This window comes from Dermacentor silvarum, chromosome 9, assembly GCF_013339745.2.
Source record: "Dermacentor silvarum isolate Dsil-2018 chromosome 9, BIME_Dsil_1.4, whole genome shotgun sequence".
NCBI lineage: Eukaryota > Metazoa > Arthropoda > Arachnida > Ixodida > Ixodidae > Dermacentor > Dermacentor silvarum.
Genome location: NC_051162.1, coordinates 94,996,658 through 95,023,261, shown reverse-complemented (window position 1 = coordinate 95,023,261; position 26,604 = coordinate 94,996,658). Strand labels below are relative to the sequence as shown.

The 26,604-nt window shown below is 45.2% G+C and overlaps 1 protein-coding gene across 1 annotated transcript in view; it reads left to right on the top strand.

Moving 5' to 3' along the window:
* LOC119463377 (DENN domain-containing protein 5B-like) overlaps positions 1-26,604 on the top strand; it is a 69,711-nt gene that overhangs the window by 34,345 nt on the left and 8,762 nt on the right. The window contains 11 exon segments of the mRNA XM_049656194.1: positions 2,043-2,175; positions 3,661-3,789; positions 6,363-6,484; positions 9,239-9,384; positions 12,410-12,528; positions 14,249-14,346; positions 14,934-15,005; positions 16,019-16,101; positions 19,809-19,932; positions 22,607-22,772; positions 23,560-23,771. Of these exon segments, the coding sequence (XP_049512151.1) occupies positions 2,043-2,175; positions 3,661-3,789; positions 6,363-6,484; positions 9,239-9,384; positions 12,410-12,528; positions 14,249-14,346; positions 14,934-15,005; positions 16,019-16,101; positions 19,809-19,932; positions 22,607-22,772; positions 23,560-23,743 (1,376 nt within the window). The 3' untranslated portion in view covers positions 23,744-23,771.

Sequence of the window (26,604 nt, the reverse complement as noted above, 5' to 3'; positions counted from 1 at the left end):
CCCTTTGACATCTGTATTATGTGGTCATTATGTGCGAGTAAACATCGCCTGACGGGGATTGTGTGACTGCAGACCTTTTTTCTAATGCACAAGTGCGCTTCTCTGTGCCGTACATTTGCCCAACCAATGGCGTCGTCGTTCAAATAAAGACGAAGTGCTAGCTGCACATGCTGGGGCTTGTCTCTAGCGCACGCTCTCCTAACGAGAGCCACGTCTACATTTTTTATGCCAGACTACAACCAAGCTGTGCTTGTACATGCTGTTTGCAAAAATCACTTAGCCACCATTAGTTGAGCAAAAATGGTCTGTAGTGTTTGCTTTTGTTGAAAGCATTTAGTCATGTTCAAGTAATTTGTGTCATCTCAAAGTGTGTCAGCTGATTGCCTTGTCATAGGAAGTGTGAACTTAACAGGTTTATGCAAAATATTGTATTTACTCAGGCCTAAGCTGGCTTCAATTCATTCATGAGTGAGAAATGTATAACGAAACTAGGGGGAAAAAATTATTTTCAAGTGTGAGCTGGCTGAGAAAATCGGGAAGAACACAAACCTCGTAATACCAGAAAGGGTGTTTGTTCAAACATCGTGGTTACCTGTAGCTTACTTGCCTCGCAAAATCATTCATCATTTTTGTTGGCGCTGTTCAATTCGTCATTATTCAGCTCTCGGCATCCACTTTAACCTTTACCAGGGAATGTGATAATGCCCAAAGCACATAAGTGCTCACAATGATAAGGAAAAAAAAGTTTTCTGGCTTGCAGTGGCTTAAGCAGCGGCTCAGATCGTGACACTGCATAGCTCATTCCATCCAGCACCTGCAGTGGTGGCTCAGTGGCGGCAGTGGCCGCATTTCGATGAGGATGGACTACGAAAACCCTTATGTACCAAACATTGTGTCTTCTCTATTAAAGATACATTAAAGAAGCACCAGTCAAAGTTAGTCTACAGCCCTCCACTATGTCATCTCTCATAGTGCCTACCTGCACTGTTTTGGTGCATTAAACTTCATCAATCAATCAGTCAGTCAGTCAATCAACAAATCAATTAGTCAAGCAACCAGTGATTTAACCAAGCACCGAGTGATGGTGCAGTGTTTGCTGGCCACGCTCTAGCCTCGAATCTGACCCATGTGAAGCTTGATTGTGCCCGTTTTGAAGTATTAGCTGAGGTCTGAGTAAGTGCAGCATTGTAGAGAGATTCTGGCATTCATTGCTGATGCGAGGAAACCCAGCCTGTTGTTCATGCCTGTCAGGTTCTGGCAAGGTGGCATGTTGTCGGTGATGTGCAGTTTCAAGCAGCCAAGTAGGGACGTGGAAGTTAAACTTCTGATAAGAGAGATTTGCAAGGTTCATTATTCGTTAAGAGAGTCAGCAATGTCTTGTGCATGTGGTTATATAGTACTGGGTTATCTGTTTTAATGGAAGCAAACTCATTAAAGGGGGTCTCGATCTCGTGTTGTAGATATTGCAATTCTGTCACATCAGTTGGAGAACTTAAAGAGGCGGACACGATTTGCATGTTTGGAGTGATGTCAGCAATTAACATAGTTTTGCCAACTAACCTTGAAATTAATCACTTTTGAGCAGCATGTGTCCTAATTTCGGAATTGGAGAGGAGCAGTAATGAAGTAATATTATTTCAGCAGAAATTATGCGCTTAGTGCCAGTTTACAGAACTATGTCTTCAAAAATCTGTGGAGAAATGCATTTATGTTCCAGCTAACGCTTATCAGCAATATGGAGGGCCAATGAGCATTAGTTGGAACATGACAACCATGAATAGCGACAAATGTAGTTATGTATTCAAGCATTGACATTTTTCGTCTTTGTGAGCACGTCTCTCAAAACTGTGTAGTGCTATTATCTGTAGTTTTCAAATTAAATTTAAATGCTTAGTGTTAGGTTTGGATGATTGCATATCTTTTTGTGAAAATGCGTGAGAGAATGCATGGTAGCCCGTGCAATTCGCATGCCGCCCAATCTTGTTGTGGCCTGCATGTGCCACTTTGTGTGTTGTGCGGTGGGGAAAACTGACCACTTGCAGACCTCTCAAACCTGGTGCCAGACGAGATGCCGGCGTCGCGGGGCAGGGAAGCCAAGGAGCGGAGTCGTCGGGTCAGGACGCCGGACCTGCCCGGCCTCAAGCCGCTTCCTGTCTCCCTCTTGATGGACGTCAAGTGAGTGGCCACCAACGAATGGTTTCAGAATTGGTCATTGCCATGGCAACATTCACTAGCTCCAGTGCTGTCATTCAATACTGTCAGACTGCGATTTTAAACGAAACCTAATTGCACGAAATTTTCGATTTAACGCGCTTTCTATTCCCCGACGTGTATTCATAGAGTCTAATGCGTCGAAAACTTCGAAGCAACAAAGTGAACTCACTGTCTCGCCTAATTTAACAAAGTTTTGTGGGGGGTATGGGTAGAGAAACAATGTAAGGTCGGCCTTGTTGGTATTCCATATTAGCTTGCTAGCATGCAGAGGACACAAGAGTTTTACAGTTGATACAGACGCAGTGCACTTTGTCTGCATCTGTTGTACAGTCCTTTTGTGCTTGTGAGCTAGTTAAATGGGTCACAGAAAACCTGTTGTGTTCAATATTCCTCGAAAATCACATACTGCCATAGCAAGCGCATTGCCGTGCCTGTCTGAGGTGACTTTTTTGTATGTGTGTGCTAAGTTGCACATTGCAGAGTCTCGGCATTGCAAGCTTAGCATCGGCTCTACTAGATGCCAGCCGTCTGGTAGTTGGCAAATCAAAGGAACAGAATACATGCTCAATGGGCTCACTATATACCATAAATTCGTATGCCTACTGCTGAAACTAGTGCATATATTTTTTCGCTCCTGAATAAATATTATGTTAATTGCTTAGATGTTTTAGATTGAACGGAGTTCTCGATTTAAAGAAATATTTGTTGGGTCCCATAGATTTCGTTATAGTGAGATTTAACTGCTGTTGATGTTGCCAGTAAATGCTGCTGTATGTCCTCACAAGATGGCTTCAGAGAAAGCTTACTTCAGGAGGCGCTAACTACGATTTGCCAGTTAATATACAACTGAAGCACGGAAATGAACTCTTTGGGTAGCTGCTAAACCAATGTAAATGATACTCAGTTGCAGTGAGGCTTTTTATGCGTTTTGTAAATGGTTTGTCTGAATCACTAGCAGGAATGTGGTTTTCCTTGCCAGTCAGGACCCCTGCAAAAATGCCCATGTACCAAGCATTGTGCGCACATAAAAAAAAAGCACTGGTGGTCACACCTGCCCTTTAAAAACCAGGCAGGGCATTCAGTTGCATCTAAACAGACACTCTGTTAAAAGCAGAATGTCATTATAAACACAACAAGATTTTAGTAATAGAATTCAATTCAGTAATAGAATAATTCAAGCACATCTCAATAAACATTTTATTGAAGACAGAAATAAGTCAATGGAAACACAACAGTATTTTGATAATGACCATGTAGGTATTCAACTGTATCTCAACAGACATTCTATTGGAGACAATAGAACCAATGCTATTTTGATAATGGCCTTTGTTCGAGCAATTCAGAGCCTTCAACTACTGTGTCTTTGTGTTGCATTGTGGTGTTAACTTAATCATTCAATCCGTCAGTCACTCAGTCGATGAAATTATCCTCTTTGTTCCACTGCAGGACGGTGCAGGCAATGACTGAGGTCAAAACGGACATTGGCTTCGCTCGGGCTTGGGTTCGCCTTTGCCTGGAAAAGAAGCTGCTGTCCAAGCACCTCAAGAAGCTGCTCTCCAACCAGGAGCTGCTCAGGTCGGTGTTTTTTGGGACAAGGAAAGCCAACAAAACCTGCACTAGACAGAGGAATGGCTTTCTGCAGTAAAAAGCTTTATCAATCAGCCTTATTACATCATGATTTTAACTAAAAACACATTATTTGGCACCTTCACATGCAAGTCAAGTGGGTACAGCAGTCACTCTCTCTTCTGCTTATTTGTCGTAATCATTATCAGCAGCCAAATTTAAGTCCAGTTACCAGTTATCTCCAGATCTCCAGTTACCCCTTCTGTGCATCATCTAAACTAACTCTGTGTGCAGAAATTACCCAATCTTAACATACCACCCAATTCTCTGCCATCCTCGATTACGCTTCCCGTCTCTTGGTGCCCGAACTGTTACTCTAACCTAACTTAACCTAACCTAACCGTTTAATCATTCCTCGCATTGCATGTTCTGCCCAGTCTTTCCACATAATCTCAGCTGCAGAATGAGTCATCCACATTTCTTCCCCAGATCACTTTGTTGTCTTCCTATATCTTAACCCTTTAATGATGGGACATGTAATACCCCCTGTAGAAAAAGACTAATAAACGTGGGCAGGCGAGCACTGCGAAGAGAAGAAGAAGAAGTGGGTCAATATGTCCTGCGCACTTTCTTGTCGGACATTCATTTTCTGCCTCCCCAGAGCCAACCAACAGCGACTACGGAGCTCTAAGTGCTGAGTCTATGCGACGTGACCTCATTGAGGAGCCTATATTCTCTAGAAGTATTTGGCCACTGGGACGAGTTGTGGATATCTTCCCTGGCGAAGATGGAATAACCTGAGCCTGCCGTGTGACAGCTCAAGATGGCAAGTTTACAAGAATACCAGTGCAGAAATCGCACAAGCGTGAATTGGACTTTGCTACTGGGGGGGCGGGAGTATGTAGAAAAAGACTAATAAACGTGGGCAGGCGAGCACTGCGAAGAGAAGAAGAAGTGGGAACGATGAGCTCTCTGTCTGGTTTCTTCGCGTCTCGTTAGTTTCCTACACCCCCAAAAATGTTTATATTCCATGTAAATGTGCAAAACACATTGAAAATAAACATAATCAATGAAAATCAAATATTTTGGGGGAATGTTTTTAGCAACGGGGGTGAGGAAACACCAGGCAGAAAACTGGAGGTATGCTTCACCCCAAGCCGCCTATGGCGTTGCTTGAAATTTTCACAGCCAGCTTTCGTCACATGAAAACCATGGGTGTACATTTCATTTGCTTCACATCACGTGTGTCACACCACTGCAGCCGAAGATCTTGCATCCTCTGATCGTGCTTTCAAAAGAAAGCGAGTTGCATGCCAAACTTCTTCTTCCTTGTCCTGTGTTCCTTATCTAAACCAACAAACGATGCTTGCTGGCAATTATTCAGTGTAGGCTGAAGACATTTAGCCAGAAACCTTGCACTCAGTACCAAAACCCAGCAAAGAAAAAACATTTTTCTAGTATGTTGCCTGTAGGCAACGCTCATCAATAATGGGTTAATGTTATGCCTGTCATATTTTTTTCTATTGTTCATTGCATGCTTGTTAGCTATCTTAGCCCCATAGGTTATTAATGGCAGAACAAACTGATGTACGTGTTTCTTCTCAGTGAAATCAATAGGCTTGAAAACTGCATTGCGATAAGGTAGTCACAATTGAGGTCAGTTTTGCCGCCACTAACCCACTGTATTTTCAGTCACATTAGCCGATCTCGACATCAACCAAAGAGAATCGTCAACAAAATGTGACAGAAATCAGTTGAGCACCAAGCATCTGTCATTCTGCATTACCATAACACCTTACCATGCTTACCTTATCAGAAATGTGTAATCACTGCACTTCTCAGCAGCTCCTGGGCTTGTGTGCTCCAGGAAGAGAAGGCTGAACGAGGGCTGTTCTAACACACACCAACGTTGAGAAGCCGATTGTTAGTGATAATATCTACGAGTGTGCTTTTGCCCATGTTTACTTAACATGAGGATGTGTATATGTTGTAAAAGTGCAGAATTGAGATGTGTTATTAGATGTTCTTGCACAAGCACAGAAAGGTAACTCTTTTCATCTATTTAATATCTGTGCTTCAGTAACTGGGAATTTTGCTGTATGAATGTGGTTTTCAGCCATTGACGACGACGCTAGTCTGAATGTAGTGTCTACACCATTCGAAGCTGTGTTCTTCATTCTGTTGTGCTGGTCGTCAACTAAACACCACTTAAGAAACATGAATTCTAATGACTAGGTTTAATAAGTTTACCATTTGCATTAAAAGTGCATACAATGATGCCAGTGCCACATACAAGCGCAACAGAACTTAATAAGTAGTGCAAGATTTACTGAATCTGCATCTCATTGCACAATAAACCTTGTCGTCACTGCTGTGCTTATTGTTGTTATCGTTGTCACCAGTGTTTATGTTGCTGCTGTCGTCACAGATTCGGGCCATAAAGCCCAACGTACAGTAATTAGCCAGCTACCACTACTTTTGTTGTCATTGTTGATGTTGCTGTTGTAGTTAAACCGATTGGTTGCTAATGGTAAATGCCAGTGCACTGACTGTTGGGCACATTTATTTGCATACGCGTGCAGGAGTTCCTACAAGCGGTATGCATTCTTGCGGTGCGAAGATGAGAAAGAGCAGTTCCTGTACTACCTCCTCACGCTCAACGCTGTTGACTACAAGTGCTTCACCAACACCTACACGGCCACAGGTGGGTAGTATATAGTACTTATATACTACCCATGTAGTAGTAGTATAGCACCCATGTCGTGCAAGAAATTTTCCACAATTATTGGCTCAACATCCATCGAGTTTCTTGAGCCAAGTCAACCTCGAAAGGAGACATGCAGCTGCGACGCTGTTGAGATGCTTCAATAGACAGTTTTAGTTTAACGTTAGAGTAATAGCGGGGTTAAGGGAAATAGCATTACCGCTCCACAAACAAACTTTGCAGAAAGAGTTTTAGTATAGCGTGATAGCGTAGTTTACGGGCAGGACGCTATTCCATTACGCTTTGAATTTCACATACATAGGGCACCTAATTCTATGTGTGTGTGCGTCCGGAGAGTGCGATAGGCAGCGCAATGGAAGCCAGGAGCGCATTGTATTTTTACTTCACATGTCTGTCGATCTGCAGCGAAACAGACAAGCAGTAAAAGCTGTCTACCGTAGCCTTCGAAATCTTCCCATCTCAGAAGCCATATGCCGTCGTCGCGCCTATCTCCCAACTTTACCGATAGGTGGCGCTCGCATCTCGGAGAAAGTTTTTTCGTTAGGCTTAGGAACGTTCGAAATGAGAAGCGATCTCGAAAATTCCTCATGGTTAGCCATAACACTCTCTCGTCGAAGCAGCATGAGACTAAGCGAAAGCCGTTTATGCAGTCATTTGCTTCGAACAAAGTGAATTCTACAAAAACAACGCCAAATTCAGATCGAAGCGGGCAACCGGGACTGCCGCCATGTTTTACGTAAACCGCAAAGACAGTAACGTTAAATCTTAGAAATAATGTGCGTACAGTAAACGGTATGGGTTGGCTAGCGTTCTGCGCATGCGCCTTTCAATCCCGCTATTACGGTAAACACGCTAAACTAAAACTGTCTAATAATTGGACACCGAGCACTTACGCACTGCCATCGGCAGCAGGTCTGCGTGCCTGAAACAAAAAAGAACTCTGATAAACAAATAATTATAGACATTCTTATTCCTGCAAGGTATTTTTTTATGTTTGTAGATTTTTTGTAAAAATTTTCGTTGCATTACTGTCTTTTTTTAGAAGTTGGTCATTGTGTAACAATGAGAAGTGGCCGCACTTCTCATGGTTGCGCAAGAATAAATTGCTTTTAAGTGGAAAATAGTTTCTCGTTGCTATTTCTTTTTCTAGAGAGCATTGCTTAGGCACGCCAATGTTGATACGCTGCAATGAAGAAGCATTTCGGCACCACTTGGGCGCCCTCAGGATTTCAACAGAGCTCCACACAACTCGGTCAACTTCATAGACTATTGGCTCGATGCTTGGGGAAACTGCCTGTTTAGCCTGCATGCAGCAGCACGCACGTGCTAATGCTGCTTTTCTTTCTTCATTCTACAGTGAAACTGTTAGCCCTTGGTTGGTATTTTTCGGTCTGTGCTCACTCAAGAACAAACGGCCGCTGAAGAAGGGGTTTGTGTTTGAGTTACTGCGTAACAGGATTATGCTTTCTCGTACATTCGAATTGCACACCGATGCCATCGTGTCTGCAGGTTGTGTGTAAGTCGTACTTAATGAATTTTCCGACACGTTTAACTTTGAGAAGTACAATTAGTTCAATGGCGCACTTGCGCTAGGTAGAAGGCCTACAAGAATGAGCATGTGCGTTCGTGCGTGACAAATGTGTGCACACGATCTAACCTTGATGCATGGGTGCTCTGCCCATTGCATCTGGCACGCAGCGTGTGTTGCGACCGTAATCGACATTATGGCAAGCACTGTCCAAAAACAGTACCGCACAACTAGCGGCCGTGGGCAGCCAGACAGGTCTTAAACGGTAGCTGGAAAAGGGCTTTGTGTTTTAGCTTCCGCATAACACATTTGTGTTTTCTCGTATATTCGAATAACAATCCGAAGCTATCATGTCTGCAGCTTGTGTGTAAGTCATACTTTATGCATTTTTCTGACGCAGTTTACCTTTAAACGTTCATTTAGTTCAATGAGGCGCTTGCACGTGACGGAAGGCATAGAATGAGGATGTATGGTGCACTTCTGCACACGTGACATACGTCGCTTGTGGTGTTGGTGCTTGTGTAACGTCATCTAACTTTTGCTGTGCTTGTTATGCTTGTTAAAAAAAACTGTTATTTTACGACAAAGTTGTATAGGGAGGGTTTCATGACAGTTTTCATCCGGGGGCGGCAATATGGGATGCGGTGGTCAGCATCAAACATCAACCAAGAGACAGCCAGCAATACAGCCTCTGTCACAGCCTCAAAGGGGCATTTGAAAAGGCTGTCAAAATGCACGTCTGCATGCCGGCGTCGGTACAGCCAGCAAAGCGTATACAAATAAATACATATCGGATATAGCGGAGAGTGTAGAATTTCTGAACTCTGACATAATGAAGCGCTTGAAAAGATTTGGGCATAGCAAAGGAAATTGACTGGATATAGTGGAGCGCTTGCAAAGACTTTGGTAGATTTCAGGCACTGCAAACCAGACATCTGACATGTGTGAGAGCTCCCTTATGAAACCTTGTTGTCTTTGATGTATGAGTTGCTCGGATTCGCATACATCAGCCGAGGTTTTCTTAACCTTTTTTCCGAGTAGCTGTGTAAACCTTCCTTCCTCCGCTGAGGTGCCTTCTTGCCGTCTGCCTCTCTCGCTTCTTTTCCTCCGCGCTTCCGCAGTCAGCGTGTCTGATGGCGCTAATGGCTCCTCCTCCTCTGCTCTCCACCTCGCTTTCCTCCTCTCCCTGCCCTGGCCCAACCCAGAGATGCCATATCGGGTCGTCGTGTTCCCGAGCCGCAAGCTGAGTGCCTCGACAACGTCGGCCAATGCCTGGGTCAGCGTCTCGGGTACTATGGGGACCACGGGCATCATCCCAGTGCCCAAGCAGTTGCCCGAGTTCGTCTGCCACGTGAGTGTGCCGCGTCGTCTGCACCTTTCCCACGGGCCTTTCGTACATACTTCGATGCCACAGATATAGCGGTATCAACATTAGTAGCAGCTTGACGATTATAATGCTTCCGTTATGTTCTAGAACCGCGTTATTAAGCGACTGTCCTCGTGGTGTTGTTCTGGTTTGAAGTAAACTTGAGCACGAAATCATGTATAGATTGAGCTCTTGAAACATCAAATATAGTTCTTGGACTTTGGAACCTGCAGCTGTATTAATAATACTGTACTCTCTATGTTTTGTAATCAGTAACCGAATAAGTTTGCAACTTGAACAGTGGCTACATTTTAGATTTTTCCAGTTTCATCTTCAGTATTGTCTTTTAGTTTGACCTACAGTGAGCAATTCCGATTGTGAAGGGTTAAAAACCAGATCTTTAAAGGGTTAATAATAATAGTGTAGAAAAGAGTTGTAAGCTGCATTGCAAACCCCTGGCAAACCTGATTCAAGATACTAGGTTTAATAGGCATGTAATTATCAAATTATGGCAAGAGCTCAAAACAGCTTGTAGCTCAATGTAGCCTTGTTCACTGTAATGAGTTTTTTCTGTATATACAGTTAAACCTGCTTATAACGAACCTCCATATAACGAATTCCTGGATATAACGAAGTTTTTAGATTCCCCGCCGTTACTCCATAGAAGCACATGTATTTGAGACCTCTACGTAACGAAGTGGCAGCGGGAGACCCCCTTGATATAACGAATTTTCCCCTCCGACCACCTAGAGATTTCGCCCCAAATTTTGTCATTTTTGCGCGAGCAGCAACCGGAAACACCTTCTCCTGCCGCGATGGAATGCGAAGCGAGCTCACGTGTGCATGCGTGCGTGTGCGAGGCGGCCCTGCATCCCTCGACCCGGCGATCTTGCCGCCGCGGGCGTGACCTTTCCTCCTCCCTTCATTCAAATCTGATCCTGCCGCTTGCTGCAGCTGGCCTAGCCCGCCAAGCCGGCACTCTCTCCTTTTCCAGCTGATGTTGCCGATGCGCTGGTACACGCTGTGGCACATCAGACTCGATGAGCGCGGACACGCGCTGTCTAACGCTGGCGGCGTGTGGAAGGGCCGCTGGAGAAGCGAGCGAAGTGACCTTCGTGCTGTTGTCTATCGCTTCAACGCAAACTGAGTGCCGAGAACACACAACACGCAGAAAGCTACGAGCCGCCGACGCACCTACACTGCTAGACTCTGCCCCAACGCAGATCGCTTTCAAGATACGGCCTGCGCAACCGCGCGCCGCCCCGCTATCCCTCCCCTCTCGCTCCCTCGCCGGTGCCTCGAGCGCAACGGAAGAAGGCGCGCTTCCTCCCTGCTTTTCTTGCGCGCGCGAGATTTAGACGCAGTCGTCGGCTCCCCTCGCACGTTTTCACTCGCACATACAGCATACGGCGCGCGGCGACTGCGTTATCGCCCTTGGACTTTAGGGTACGGCCACGCTAGCGGCAAAAGCACGCAGCAAAAACGCGCGTCAGAAACGCGCGGCAACTTGCCGCTCGCTGCATGACGTGCGCGTTTTTTGCCGCTAGCGTGGCCGTACCCTTATATATGCGGAATATCTATGAGCCAAAACCAATTTTAGGACCACAACGCGTCATGGACACCATCTTTATATCGCAAATACGGATCTCAAAGGCCATACTTTTGCTGGCGGAAACCGAAAATACGTCATAGTTGTCACCCCCGGCACTTTGGGTGGCCAATGCCATCGTCAAGCCACCAAGCCAAGCGACATGAAAAGTCAAAATGGCCGCTCGGGCCGGCACGGGGTGACAGTTCGCAACGTATGATGCGGGAACGGTCCCACAGTTGCGACGCAACAGCGGGGTTACCAATGCATTGAGTTCTAAAGGAGTTGTGCCGGGACCGGTCGAAAACGACGTAACAGCCGGGAAAACGCAGCCCCCGGGAACGTAACAGAGAGGTTCTACTGTAACACTATACGACGCTACGACGCCATCGTGATGCTCGCTCTTCGTTTCCGATGTCTCGCGCTTGTGCGAAACGACACGCGTCCACGCATCCGGTACCTGGTGTGACATTCCGAGGATGAGTGCTTCGACGAAAACGGGTGCGCGTTACAATTGAGGGCTCGTTAGAATCGAGTAAATACGGTAAACGTTTATTTTTCTAATTTTCGTGCCGAACCTGCATATAACGAAATCCTCTTTATAACGAAGTTTTTCGGGAATTTGTCAATTTCGTTATATCCAGGTTTAACTGTAGCAAGACTAAAACTGAAGCAAAACTAAAAAATCAGCACATCCGAACGGATACAATAAAGCTTCGTCATAACAAAATTGAAGGGGGAGCCAGAATTGCTTCATTATATCCATTACTTCGTTATATCCATTAATGCATGTGTTGAACCATGAACATCTGCGGGTATTTCAAGGAGAATTTCACTTGCTTCAATATAATGATTGTTTCATTATATCCCGTTTCGATATAACAAGGTTTTACTGCATGCGTGCACCGGTTATAAGTGACTCTTTCTTTGATGTTTACCGAAATGTCTTCACTTCTCCTTCTTCACGTCTCTGTACCTCAATTCTCCTTGCTTCAGTGCACATTCTAGACCTATTTTGCTCCCTTTACATTCTTCTCCATGCTCGGCTGCTTTTGATTTTTAGTTCTGTAGCCGATTTGTTGGCTTCTTGTTCGGCTTGTCCATTCGAGCACCTACCCATTGGTACACAACCATTCTGAGGGATTGGCCATGAACGTCCTCAACGCAGTGCCACGTGCCAATTTGCACAAATCCAGTGGCCCAGTGGTGCAAGTTGTTGCACAATTAGCAAGACAGCAGAAGCCGGCAGCCAGTAAACGCAAAGGGGAGGGAGGAGGCAAAGGAAGCTTCGCTTTAAAAAAATTATGTTATGCCATTCCTTGCCGCTTCTTTCTTTTTTTTTTTTCCTTTCAAGAGGCTGCACCCTTGGCTTGCATTAGTGATGATGTCTTAGCATCTTTGTTGTGGTTGCTCCTCACTCAGCACAAGAACCTGGGCCTGCTCACGACGCTACGGATTGGCCACGACAACACGGGCCTCTCGCCCAAGTGGATGATTGAGCACGTCGTGGTGCGCAACGATGTCACGGGACACACCTACAAGTGAGTCACTGCTCGTTTATTTTTGCGTGAAACAAGAAAAAAAAATGTGGCTACGTTGGCCGGAAATAAGAAAGTCATGTGGCATGTGTCGCCTAAAAAGAAAGTAAGCAAAAAAAAAAGAAGTACCGACATTAAATTTCTTACTTTTCATTTTTCCCGTTAAATAACGGTCCCTGACCTCAAAACTCTAGAAAAAATGCTGGCAAGCCTCAGATAGCCCTAAATAATTTACTATAATAGCTTTTCTACGAAACAATTTTGGTTTCTTTGACAGGAGGCGCTTGTCTCGTGACGTCATCACACAGAAAGTGGTGTCACGTAGGAGCAGGACAAAAAAATGGCATGTCAATACACCTTCATTTCCAGTCCTTCAAACCATGAAATAGTTTGAAAGATTGGGGGAAAAAAAGACATCTATTCACCCTTTGAGGGTTGAATTTTTTTATTGCCGATTTAAATTCTTTGAAAGAACCTATTTTTTAAAAAATGCTCGTAATTTCTTTAGGGTGACCATAAAGTGACAAAAAATTGTTTGTGTTGTAAAATGCACAATGTTTATTCATGAATAAGAAGATAAGCGCACTGAAAAATGGTTGTGTGCACGTTCAGAAACCGAAGCAAGTGAGAAGCCTTCGTCTTATCGCCAACAATGTGTGATAGAGCTTTTGTGGTCTCCATAAAAGGAAACACAAAAACGGCAGCCATCGTTTGTGTATATACGGCCTGCTGGGGACAGGTGTAATCGCACCGCGGTGAGCGATAAACGATTTGAGTAACAAGCGGTCACCCTTTGAGAGATTTGAAACCAGATAGCCATCAGTTTAGCGCATGCAATAAGCAGGAGTCATTGCAGGAAAAAACGAAACTTGTCACCGCGCGCATGCTCGCCCAGATGTGCAAGCGATAGCCAATGCGCCATTGCAATAAACCATAAAAAAAAAACTATGGAGAGGCATTGGCGCAAGTAAAAAATTCCACGTGTTCCCGCCAAGTGGCAGCATATGCCAAGCGAAAGAAATGAGGAAATGAGGCGCGCTTTTTAAATGTACACGAGATGACGTACATATACGTCATTGACCATTTTGAAGGTGTTCGCGGAGGACGCATATGTACGTCATTGACCCTGAAAGGGTTAAGAACATTTTCAAACTGTGCCACCTGAGCACTTCAAGATTGCATATCCTCCTGAGACTTGAATACAGCTGTGGGACATAATCGCTTTTCAAACTAGTTATTATTGTATACTGGTAAGTTAACGAACATGAAAGGCAATTCTTTAATTTATATACCACGGTTAGATGCCAAAGGCTGAATCTCCATGTACATGAAAGAAGTAACCATCTCTTCATGTTTGCTACTGGTAAAAACTGCATTCCATTGCCTGAACACAAATGTTAAGATGGAACTACATTGCCATGTTGCTGCTGCATCCTCGATTTTCACGCAACCTCGAGGAATTCGAAGCACAACTTCAACGTTGCCTTCCACCGTCTGTGACAACACAGTAGTCTAGATCAACATAGTGTCAAATTTCTCGAAAACGGATGACAAGAATACGAGTAAACCACTTCTGTAGTGTTCTGCATGGGAGGCTTCATATCCAAGATGAATATTTTGAGAAATTGCTTCCGAATTAATCTTGAAAAAAGATTGAAGGCAATATGCAATATAATGTACAAAGAGTCTTAGGAAGATATGAGAGTGCGTCTCATCATTTCAGGTTCCCCTGTGGTCGGTGGTTGGGAAGGGGCATCGACGACGGTAGCACGGAGAGGCTCCTAGTTGCGGAGCTGGTTCCAGCAGACATCGACAATGAAGGTAGTTTTTTTTTTTTTTTTCTTTCCTATTCAGCCACGCATTGTAATAGTAAAATTTACCCAGTGTTGAAGTCTTTATAGTCTTTGAAAGGTATCGGAGAGTTTTAGCATAACTTACATGAGCAGACATAGGGGTTTTGCGTACGCATTACTATTGTGTAGTCGTATTGCATATGCTGTGCTGGCATGTTATGTTGAACATGCGGCATGTGTTTCTGTACATGCTAACATTAGTGTCTTTTTTTTTTTAATCATTGTGTCCAGCAGTGCTCAACTTTCCAACAGCCATTGGCAATTTGCAAAAACCTACTGCAACTGTTTTGTACAAGTTGTGGGCCTGCTGTCAAAGTTGCAGATTTTTCCTTCGGCATGCAACAAAATAAAAAATTGCAGCATGCTTATCTTTGACTGCTCTATCTATGCATTTGTATGTGCGCCCAGTGCTTTCCCATTCCTTGCTGTGCATTGAAGCTGTGAAGAAGTCGGGCTTTTTGTGGCTTACGCTGTAGCCAGAACTTCTTGCTTTTGAGCGTTCATTTTGGAGCAGTCTGTATATTGCCCCGACTAAAAGGTCTTTCCGATGTGCAGAGCTGATGGAAGCTTGCCGAACGCCGCCTCGATGCCGGTCGCCCAGCGTTCCACGAAGGCCAAGTGAACCCCGTACGTTGAGTTGCAAATTTTTTTGTAGGTGTGGTGATGCAGCATATGTATGCTAAATTGGCCCGTTTTTTACCTAATGTCGGATTAATACGCTATCATTCAGATTGACATGACATGTGTCCACTGGCCGTACTTTTGCTTGCATATCTAAGGGCTTAGATAGCATGAGACCTTCTTTTCGCAGTGTTTAGGAAAGATTAAGCACCTCGTTAGTGCATCGGATGCCATCTTGTGTTGCTTACCTAACCCTTTATTGACGAGTGTTGCCCACAGGCAACGTACCTGAAAAAAAAGTTTTTTTTTTTTTTTTTGTCGATGTTTCAGTATTGAGGTACAAAGTTGCTGGCTAAATGTCTTTGGCCAACACTGAATGACAGGCAGCAAGTGTCATTTGTTGGTTTGGAGCAGAAACGCTGACGAGGAAGAAGAAGTAGTAGTTTGGCACACATGAAACTTTTGAAAGCAAGGTCAGAGGAGACAGGCCGGTGCAAGATATCCAGCTGCAGTGGCATCGCACAGGTGATGCACAGCTAATGAAATGTACACCTATGTTTCACATATGATGAGAGCTTTGTATACAAATTGAAAACGAAGCTTTAGGTGGCTTCAGGTGAAGCCCAATTCCAGTTTCCTGCCTGGAGGATTATTTCATTATATCCTGTTTTGATATGACAAGGTTTTACTGCATGCATACACCGGTTATAAGCGACGCTTTCTTTGATGTTTACCGAAATGTCTTCACTTCTCCTTCTTCACATCTCTGTACCTCAATTCTCCTTGCTTCAGTGGTCCACTTGCTATTGTCCTTGCAAGTGGCCACCACAATAGGGGGAAAACCCTGTTGCTGAAAAAATTTCCGTAAAATATTTTTTCTTTTTGTTGATTATGCTTATTCTTGATGTGTTTTGCACATTTTTTGCACATTTAGATAAAAGAAAATTTTTTCTGGGTATTTGTATGCCTCGTGCTTAAAGGGTTAACTGCTTGTTTTTTTGTTGTTTTTTTTTATGCAGGGCTAACCATTCCAGAGATTCAGCAACTCCTCGGCGATGCAGTCAACAACATAGTCAAGTACTTCTACAAATCCGAGCGAGAGGTCAGGGTGACTCACTCACTTTGCTCTTTATTCGCGAAATTTCAGCCACATAATGGAATTCGCCAAATCAATAATTAAATCTTCATCATCACATTAATGCCTCTCTCTCAAGTACTTATCACTTGTGTGATTGTGCTAGTTTGACTGAAGGGCCAGAACAGTGCGCTTCATTCTTGTCTAGTTCCATTGACTGGGAACTTGGAAGTTCGATTGCTAAATGAAGTATCAAATGAAATTAAGTTATGATGCTTAATGCCCCAACGCAACTTGCAAAGGGTTGCAAAGTCAGCACGTATGTCTGATAACGAAGTTAGTTACCTTTTGTAAAATAGGTTTGCATGTGTGAATAGTGAATTTTGAGTTTGAAACGAATAGTGATTTGGAACCACTATTTTCGAATCAAATATCAAATAGCTGTTTTTGAAAGAAGTGGCTGCAAACCCATTTGCGTCGGAACTACTGCATATTGCAATTAATTACTTGTTCTGTGGGAGAAGGAGACCAAAATATAGTGCAGTGAGAACTCGTTAATTAAATTTCAAAGATACAGAAAGGTAATGAATAGCAAAGCATGATGCAACTGCCTTTGTGTGTATAGGAAGATAATGAGAACACAAAATTAAAACAGTGAACAAATAAAAAATGCAGACTGCAATGATTAGAGGAAGTGTTTTAAAAAGAAGATAGAGCCGTACTAATGCTTTTATTATGATTAGGCATCTGGGTGTTCGTACTGTTGCCGGAAGTGGCACATCCACAAGAAATGCATACTAGCAGGGGCGTAGCCAAGGGGGGGGTTGGGGGGGTTCAAACCCCCCCCCCCCCCCCCGAAATTTTTTCCACAAGCCCCCCCCCCACTTACCCACCCTTTTTTTTCGTCGCTTCGCGCTGACATAATTCATGGCACCGGTGCTACTATCACAATTTCATTCGTGGGCGCTTCCGTTTGGGTTGATAATTTACAGAGAATCATGTCTGAATATGGAAAAAACTGTCACAGTGTTTGTTAAGGCTTTGACGCTTTGTGAAGTTTTGGGCGAGAATGTGGCGGCCATATTCTGAAGCAACAAATGCGCAACAAATGAAGCAACAAATGCGGCAGCCGCATTTTAGATGATGGCGAGAACGCTCGAGGCCCGTTTACTTAGATTTAGGTGCACGTTAAAGACCCCAGGTGTTCAAAATCTCCGGTATACATTTCCGCCGCTTCCCTTCAGGTGCCGGTTAGGCCGCGCTCGCGCAGGATCTTAGGCTACGTTCACACTTGGGGCCGTATTCTGAAACGTTCGCCTAGGCGACATTTCGCCTAGGCGAAATCAGCATGCGCGCTGATTGGCTCGTTGAGCAAATTGAATGACGTCGCGCTCAACCACACAATCAGCTCATCCAATTTTGCTAAAACAGCCAATCGGCGCATGCCTGAAAGCGAAAAAAGAAATTTCGCCTAGGCGAACGTTTCAGAATACGGCCCCTGGTCTCGAAGCTGTCGGAAGCGGCAAAATCTTGCAAAAATCCGCCCGCCTAGGCGGCAAAACAGGCAGAAAAACAGGCTGCGAGCCAAATTGGTCTCGGGCCGATTTTTTCGCCATGGCGAAGCGGAAACGCGGCGGAAAGTCGTTCTGCTTCACTGGAAGCTACACTAGCATGTAAAAACCGGTCGTAAAATTGAACATGGCACCAAAAGTGTAGGCTGTAATGCTGGTCGACGCGATCAAGAACCAGCCCTTGCTCTACGACAAGAGTGGCACTAAAACGTACTGTCAGCAATACTCGCGATAGTATTTAACGTCGCGCGACCGGAGGTGCGGCAACGAAGGCTTGGCGTGACCCAACTTCTCGCGCTTTTGCAAAGCCAGGCGAACCCACCACCGCCGTTTCCGAGGTGTCCGCGTCTTCCGTTTATTCATTGTCCATTTTTAGAAAACAAGTAGGTAGAAGTATAAAAGCCATTTCTTCTTCCATTTCCATGGCAGACAATAGTTGGGCAGATTCCTCGTTGGCACTCCATAATTCTCCTCGCACGTGTACGGTATGTTGCAGAAGTCGCGGGGTGCTTTTCTCGTTGCGACGATAGATTGAGAGCGTAGGTCTCACGTAGGACGCGCAGGCTTTGGCGAGCCCCAACACAAGGGCCAGCCCGGGTTTTAGCTGTGGTGTTCCCGTTGCCCCTTTGGTGTCCTGGAGGCGCCGACAATATGAAATGATGAAATGTTATTACAACTTGTAAATAAAAGCTATTAAAGAAATATTATCACGCCTAGGCACAAACCTGTGACTCAGCGCTACCGCGCCCTTGTGAGGAGAATTACGGAATGCCAACGACGAATTTACCGAAGGTCGCAGATGACACGCGAAGTTGCGTAAAATGATCACTTTTGATGACGGTACGTGGGTCAATGAATGAACATACCGCTCGAAATAATGCGATAATGAGCGCCACCACGCCGACAAACGTACGCAGACTAGATGGATCTGGACGAAAACGGCAGCGGCGGCCGCGGCGGTAGCAGAACAAATCTGAACTTGGACAGGCGCGGAAAAAATTTTCCGGCCGCTTTGGCCTTTCCGCCCGCTTGCCGCTTCCCAAGTGTGAACGTAGGCTTAGTCTGCGCGAGAAACGTCTCTTTTTTGCGATTGCGCCCCTACGGAAGGCTGGTAATTACTGGTGTTGTTGAATCCCAAACCAGCTATTACGGAAGGCTGGTAGTTGCTGTTTTGTTGTGGAATCCCAAACCAGAAATGTACACACGAAGGGGTTGATGACAGCAGTGAAATTCCACCGACTCGCAACAGAATGCACAAAACAGACAGCCGACAAGCATGAATTACTGCTGTGCGCAGTACAGCGTGAGTAAACTCTTGTTGCACGCGCTGACAGTTCTCGTCGGAGTTCACGCGTCCTGAGAAATTGATTATGTGCACTATGCACTGAACAAGACTGGAGTTCATCCCTGCATCACTAGTACACCAATCAGTCGAGATTCTGTGAGGTACAAGGCCGCTTCCTGTTTGCACCGGCGTAAGTGAAGCAGAAATGAGTTGCACGCACTACTTAAAATGCGTACACATGCCATATCTATGCTGTGCGGTGAAACATTCTGTACAATTCTGAATCTGTTGACGTAAAGGCGATGACGGCTGCACGCTCGCACAAAGCGGAAGACACAGCGGCCCATGCACTTGCCGCAGGAAATGCAACCCTCTCGTATGAGGGAGCAGGGCGACGAAAGCTTCGAAAAAAAATCCTTACGCGTTTTTGCGCGTATTTAAGTTTTCTAGCGCAAAGACGCAGCGAACAAGCTATTGCTATGGGAGTAGGTATAGCCTGGTCACACGTACATATATATACATATATGTATATGTATATGTATATATACATATACATGTATATGTATATATACATATACATGTATATCATGGCCATTTGCTTAAACTACCGATATTGATTATCCGAGACGTAGAGGAAAGCAGAGGCTTGCCCCCCCCCCCGGCCGGGCCGGTGAACCCCCCCCGAAAAAAATTTCTGGCTACGCCCCTGCATACTAGGCACCGTTACACTGCCCCTTTCCACTTTTGGTGGGCTTCACTGCTCGATGGATATGCTTCACCGCATACCGCAGCTGTAGTGTGGTGAAGCTGAATGAACTGGAAAATGGCATTATGCAGTGCAGGGAAATTGAAAGCATGTGCACTATGTTTATTTCCAGAGGGGCAACTTGACAATCCTGCTTTGTGGAGAGCTGGGGCTGGTCTACTGCCTGGAGCAGGTCTTCCTGTATGGCTTCAAGGACACGCGCTTCTTCAGGCATGTCTACCTCTGGGAGTATTTTGGTACGTATGTGTTTTCCCGGTCGCTCGTCTCATCTTCGAGAAGTGTGCACAGATTGCGATGCCAGGACTTGGATACAACTGCTCTATTGCCTAGTGTGACAAGGTCCCACGCTGTTCAATGGGGAAACATGGGCTAATTAACGAATATTCATTATTGACAAAACAAGTGATGAAACAGATGGAGACAAAGAAAGGGTGGTACATAACACGAGCACCAGATCACAACTACAAGTTTATTGATGAAAAATAAATATGTATACCCTGCACAACTTGACAAGGAATGAATTCTGATAAATATAAAAAACAGTGCATGCACGACAGAACCTGCAAGGTGTATCAATGGAGAAAAGTGGTAACTAAACCGTATCGTGTAAGAAGTAGAAGAAAAAGCTACATGTGTGCCGAAAGAAAAACAATAAAAACCAAAATATCTATTCAAAGATGTCTACTGTTCTTTTTTTGTACCCTTGAGGGATCCTTGTAGTGTGCCTATTAACCCTTTGAGGGTCGAATTGTTTTGCCAAATGCGACCCCCCAGGGTCGATTTTTTTTATTGCTGATTTAAATTCTTCGAAAGAATCTATTTCGAAAAAATATGGTCGTAATTTTTTTAAAGTGACAGTAAAGTGAGGAAAAAATCGTTTGTGTTCTAAAATACACAATGTCTATTCGTGAATAAGAAGATAAGCGCGCTGAAAAATGGTTGTGTGCACGTCCGGAAACCGAAACAAGTGAGAAGCCTTCGTCTTATCGCCAACAAGGGGCTATAGAGCTTTTGTGGTCTCCAAAAAAGGAACCGCAAAAGCGGCAGCATCGTTTGTGTATATAGGCGGCTGCCTGGGAACAGGTGTAATCGCGCCGCGGTGGGCGATAAACGATCGAGTAACAAGCGGTCACCCTTTGAGAGATTTGAAACCAGATAGCCATCAGTTTAGTGCAACAAGCGGGATCCGCCGCAGGAGAAAACCGATGCCGCCGGTGCCGTGCGCGCGCGCGCCCGGATGCGCAAGCGAGAGCTAACGCGCCGGTGCCATAAAAAAAAAAAAATGAAAAAAAGAAAAAAAAAACAGAGAGCCATTGGCGCAAGTAAAAATTCCACGTCTTCCCGTCGAGTGGCAGCACATACCAAGCGAAAGAAATGATAGAAATAAGAGCGGTGTTCTGTGGAAGAGCGCACTTGCCGCCGCCGCGCGCGCGCCGGGATATCCCGCGAGCGGTAGCTGACGCGCCGTTGCCATAAAAAAAAAAAAAAAAAAAGGCAGTGGCGCAAGTAAAAATTCCACGTGTTCCCGTCAAGTGGCAGCACATACCAAGCGCAAGAAATAATCGAAAGAATCGTGCACTTCGCCGCCGCGCGCGCGCGCGTGCGCCCGGATACGCGAGCGATAGCTGACGCGCCGTTGCAAAAAAAAAAAAAAAAAACGGAGAGGCATTGGCGCAAGAAAAAAAATTCCACGTGTTTCCGTCGAGTGGCAGCACATGCCAAGCAAAAGAAATGATCGAAAGATGCGCGCTTTTTAAATGTACAAGCGATACCGTACATGTACGCCATTGACCATTTTGAGGGTGTTCGCGGAGGTCGTACATGTACGATATTGACCCTGAAAGGGTTAAAATTGGGCAGGCCATGTAGTGCATTAGGCACATAACCAATGGTCCTTTAGAGTTACCAAATGGGTGCTGCCAAGAGAAGGGAAGCGCAATCAAGGAAGGTACAGATTTATAGATTTAGGTGGTGTGATGAAATGAGGAAGTTTAATGGTCATTTAGGGGTCAATTGAGGTCATTAGATGTGGGGTCAGCTCGCGCAGGACAGGGATAATCGGAGATCGCTGAGAGAGGTCTTTGTCCTGCAGTGGACAAAAGTAGGCTGATGATGATGGTACATTGAAACAGTGATAAGCAAAACATTGTGAGGCTTCACTGTATAGTGTGGAGTAATCATGGCATTTCCCAGGGCCGCACTGTGGTTTTCCCGCTTCGTGTTAACAACACAGCTTTCTTCCCATACGGCTATTGTGCATTACGGTATCGCATTCACATGTTATCTCTGTGTGATATTGATCACGTGCTCATCAGCCCACCCCTCATTGGCACATTACTCACAGACAAGTATTTAGACCACTGAGAGGTTTCGGCCAAGGTGGGTGGGTTACTTGCCTTCATCCTCATCTTTACTGTGTCGTTACTTACGTCCTGAGTGTGTATAAACCAGGGAATATTAATTAACCGTGCAAACCTTTCACACGTCCTCCAAGCATGCTGATTCTTGTCCCGTCATGTTACCATCATGGGTTCAGTTTCCAAGATCAGAGCGAGAATAAAAGGGTCTGAGGGGCTCAATTTTTTTTCTTTATCGATACGATATGAAGGAATGAGCAATGAAGCTGGTAAAAACGTAGGGAAAATTAATTGTTGTTTAATTCATATCTAGAAGTAATAGGGTAAAGGGAAATAAAATAAATTGACCCAAGTGGGAGCCGCCAAACTCGCGTCTTCTGCATTCTGCGATGCTTTACCAATGAAGCTGCCGTGGCTGCCATCCTCCCACCCATTTTCTTGTTGGTTTTTGGACCAATCTGTCTTGGAAGATGGCTGGCGAGGTAGTTGTGCTCAAACTGTGACGCATTTCTGTTTCATTCTCACTTTCTTTTGCTTTCTTTGTGCATTGCAGTAAAAGTCAAGGAGTACTTCGAGTCTGCGCTGCAGGACAACATGGAGGACGAGCGGCCGAACCCAGTGTGGCGCTGCTACTGCCACCTGGCCAACAAAGTAGAGCGGGCCTCACACACCATGGGCAAGGACGGAAAGTTCCAGCTGTTCATCTGCCTTGCCGCCAGGTGAGGGGGCTGCAGTCGTCCTGGCACGTGGTGTGGCACATTTACATGCAGGGCTGTAAAGTTCTGAACAGGCATACAGCACTCCCATTTCCATTTCTTGAATGACTGTGAGACAAATGCAAATGGAATGGGGGGCCTGTGCGTTGACTAACCACTTTGCGAGTTCATCCAGCAATGCACGCAATTCTCTATTGTAACAAAAATGTGCAACTCAGCGCTGTTGCCATTAGACTCGGCATGTGAAGTAGCTTGTCTTCTGTATGAGGTTTTGTTATGAAAGCAGTGCGTCATCTTTTTGCCAGCCCACACAGAAGCTTGTTCTATCGTGCTCTGGCGGTAAGTTGTTACCAAAGCCATGAACGGGTGGTTTCAGTTTCATATTCGATTTTAACACACAGGCAGATTTCGAACCAACTTCTTCAATAAAAAAAAGTGAGTGTTACAATCTTGTTACAGTATGTACAGTCAACCGCAAAAGTTTACGGGATGCGGTTTCCCCTGCAAATGTGAATTGCTGCACTGTTATGGCATGGCACTTCTAATTTAATGAATCACTGTGTAGGTGGCGAAGGCTACTACATGCTGGAAGATTTAATTTGAAGCTGTGTAACCACGCTTTGCGAGAATTCAGCTTCTTGGCAGATCCTGCGTCCCGGGACGTAAACTCAGATCCTGCTTCCCGTAAACTTTTGCGGTTGACAGTACAAACTGTGATGATTCGCTAGCTTTCTCAACCAGTCTCTTCTGCCAATGCGGCCTTCAACCCATCCCCAACCGTTGTGTGCAGGGAGCACTTCCTGCACCAGATGATGTTTGACCTGGCCGCCTGTCCCGTGACGGCCACCATGTACGAGGAAAGGTCGTTCCTGCGCGACGCCAACCTCGTGGTCTTCCTCGTCCAGATCCTGGAGGCCCTCTCCGAGTTCGACATTGCCCTCGAAAGCTCCATCACCCGTGGGGTGGACAACTGAGCCCAGGCGGCACCTCATCATGGCAGCTGTACGTTACCGTTGCAGTGACTTTCACAGCAGGGCTATGTAGGGGAGTACCACAGTGATTTTCGCACGGCCGTGGTGGTGCCGTGGTTGGTATCGAAGAGCCACGAGCACATTGTACAGAGTGCTGCCAGCATGATGGAGCTGGTGTAGCTGAGCCAGTGCTGTAAAGCTGCCGTGGTAAAACTGGCATGGTAAACAACGAGAGTGGCAATGTGGGCTTGTTGGCTTACCATCATGGAATGGGATGCACTGTAACGCAGCCAAAATAATGACACACAAATAAACGGACAACAGACACAAGCACTCGTGTCTTTGATCCGTTTCTTCTTGTGTGCTTGCTTTTGCTGCGCTGCACTACATGCCATGGCCTGGTGTAGTGGAACTGGCACAGCATACAGGGATATGCGTTTAATGTAGCAGAGAGTATAGATGTACAAGTAGTTACTAGAAGTGGGAGAGTGTAAAAGAGTACAGTGGAATGGCTCTTCAACGAATGCCTCCACAACGAAATGACCTGTACAACGAAGGAATAAGTCTGTCCCGGTTCTATTGTGAAGTGTGTGGTGCACGACCTTTACAACGAAGTGACCTGTATAACGAATTATTTCAGAGGCCCCAAGCACTTAGGTACATAGGCATTCGACTGTATAGAAGTGTACGATCATTGCATTCTACCGGTGCCAACGTACGTGGCACAAGCTTGGAGGTTAGCAGAATAGTTTGAGAAGAAGTTTACAACACAATAAGTGTGCAGTAACAATGTGTCATCATTCATTGGTCTGTGACCACTAAAGTGGATACTGCCTGAGCCCCACCCCCTCACACTTTGCACCGGTGCGCAAGGACCATGCAACGAACGATAGAACGAAGAATGTTGGGCGTAATGTTTAAGGACAGGAAGATAGCAGCATGGATTAGCGAGCAAACGAGTAGCCAGTATTCTAGTTAACATTAACATAAAGAAATGGAGCTGTGCAGGCCATGTAATGCGTAGGGCAGATACCTGGCGGCCTATTATAATTACAGAATAATGCCAAGGAAAGGGAAGCACAGTTGAGGACAGCAGAGAAGTAGGTGGTGTGATAAAATTAGGAAACTAACTTGCATGCCATAAGAAGGGGTCATGTGGCACAACACAGAGGTACAACTGGAGATCACTGGGAGGGGCCTTTGTCTTTCAGTAGGCATAAATAGGCCGATGATGACCGAAGTATTTGGAAAGCATTTGGAAAGTCTTGGGCAGATTTCGGGGTGGTGGAAAACCAGGCCCCTAGTAATTCCACGGGCCGTGAGAACTCCTGTAACACGGCTTCGCTGTCTTTAATATAGTATGTTGTTCAAGGTTTCATACATTTGAGAAGATTCTTTTTATGTGCTTGTCATTGTGGTTTGGAAGCCATGGTATTCAGCCACTGAGACCAAGTGTGGTGGGATTGACTGCTTGCCACCTCGGCCTCATTCTGATGGTTTCAGAATGCAGAAACGGATGTGTACTTAATCTCTGTCTCACTGTGTGGTACAGTGGTAGCTATCGGTTTTATCAGCCAACCTGAACAGAGAACCAGGACAGGGGCTTCTCAGTTGTCCACCTCTGGGGACGTATTCTGCGACGATCACTTTCTGCGATACTATCGCCTTGGCCATCAGGCGCACGCTGTTATCTGGTTGAGCAAAACCGGATTAGCTGATTGACTGGTTGAGCACCACGTCACGCCAAGGCGATAGTATCCCCAAAGGTGAGCATTGCAGGATGCATCCCCAGATCGCCGTCCACGTGACGCCGACTGGATGGAAGCTTCACCGAAGGCATAGTGGCAGCGGGCTCCTCTCTTATCTGTAACGCGCAACTGGCTCTCGCTTCTGGTTGACTGACGTGAGCCCTAGTCATCGATGCGCTGCACGTTGGTGAGACAGAGTAAAGATTTAGGCGCCCATTAAGGAGCTCAAAGTAATGAAAATTAATCTCGAGTCCCCTGGCTGTGTCATCTCTCACAGCCAAGCTCTGTAACATTAAAACCTCATCAGCCAGTCACGAAATGTGTTTGGGACATCACTGCAGGTGTGAAAAGGTGGTTGACATAATTGAATTGGTTGCATAAAAATAAGAAACTGCACTGGGAAGATGCAACAAAAATGATGGTTAAACAGTTTTTTTTTCCCACATTGCAGTGTATTTGTTAATCAAGTCAAGCTATGTTTGTCGTAAAAAATACAGTAATGATATTTGTATTTGTGACGCAGTAAAGGCATTTTAGGAATTATTTATTTGATAGCTTACTGATTTTTCTTAACTAACCATCGAGGTCAAAACATTTATCGAGGGCAGTGGTGAAAGTCATTCCTTCTGTGCTCTCTTATGCCATTTTTTATGGCATAGGAAAGCACAGAAGGAATGATTTCTGATGCAGTTGTTGCAAGGTTTTTCAAGCAACGTTTTATCATCTTCCAATGATTTCTAATGCATTTGCGCAGTTATGGGCCTGGTGGTTGTGCAGAAATGGTGAAAGATCTGTATACAGTCGAACCTCAATATAACGAAGTTTTACTTGCTGCGAAAAACTATGTTAAATCATGAATTTCATTAAGTTGAGGTTTTAAAGTTTCAGCAGTAAAAGTAATTTCACGAATTCCCAGAACATTCCTGGTGGAGAGTACCTTGTCAGTAATTACTTATAAACAAATTGCAAGAAGGTCGGGCCATAATAGCATACTTACAGGAGCGTCAGCACGCATGTTGCAGATCATGCCGAGAGCAATGCATTGACGTGGCTCACGGCGATCGAGATTAGCGTCGCAAGGCACCGTAAAGCTTGGATGCCATGGCTCACTGAACT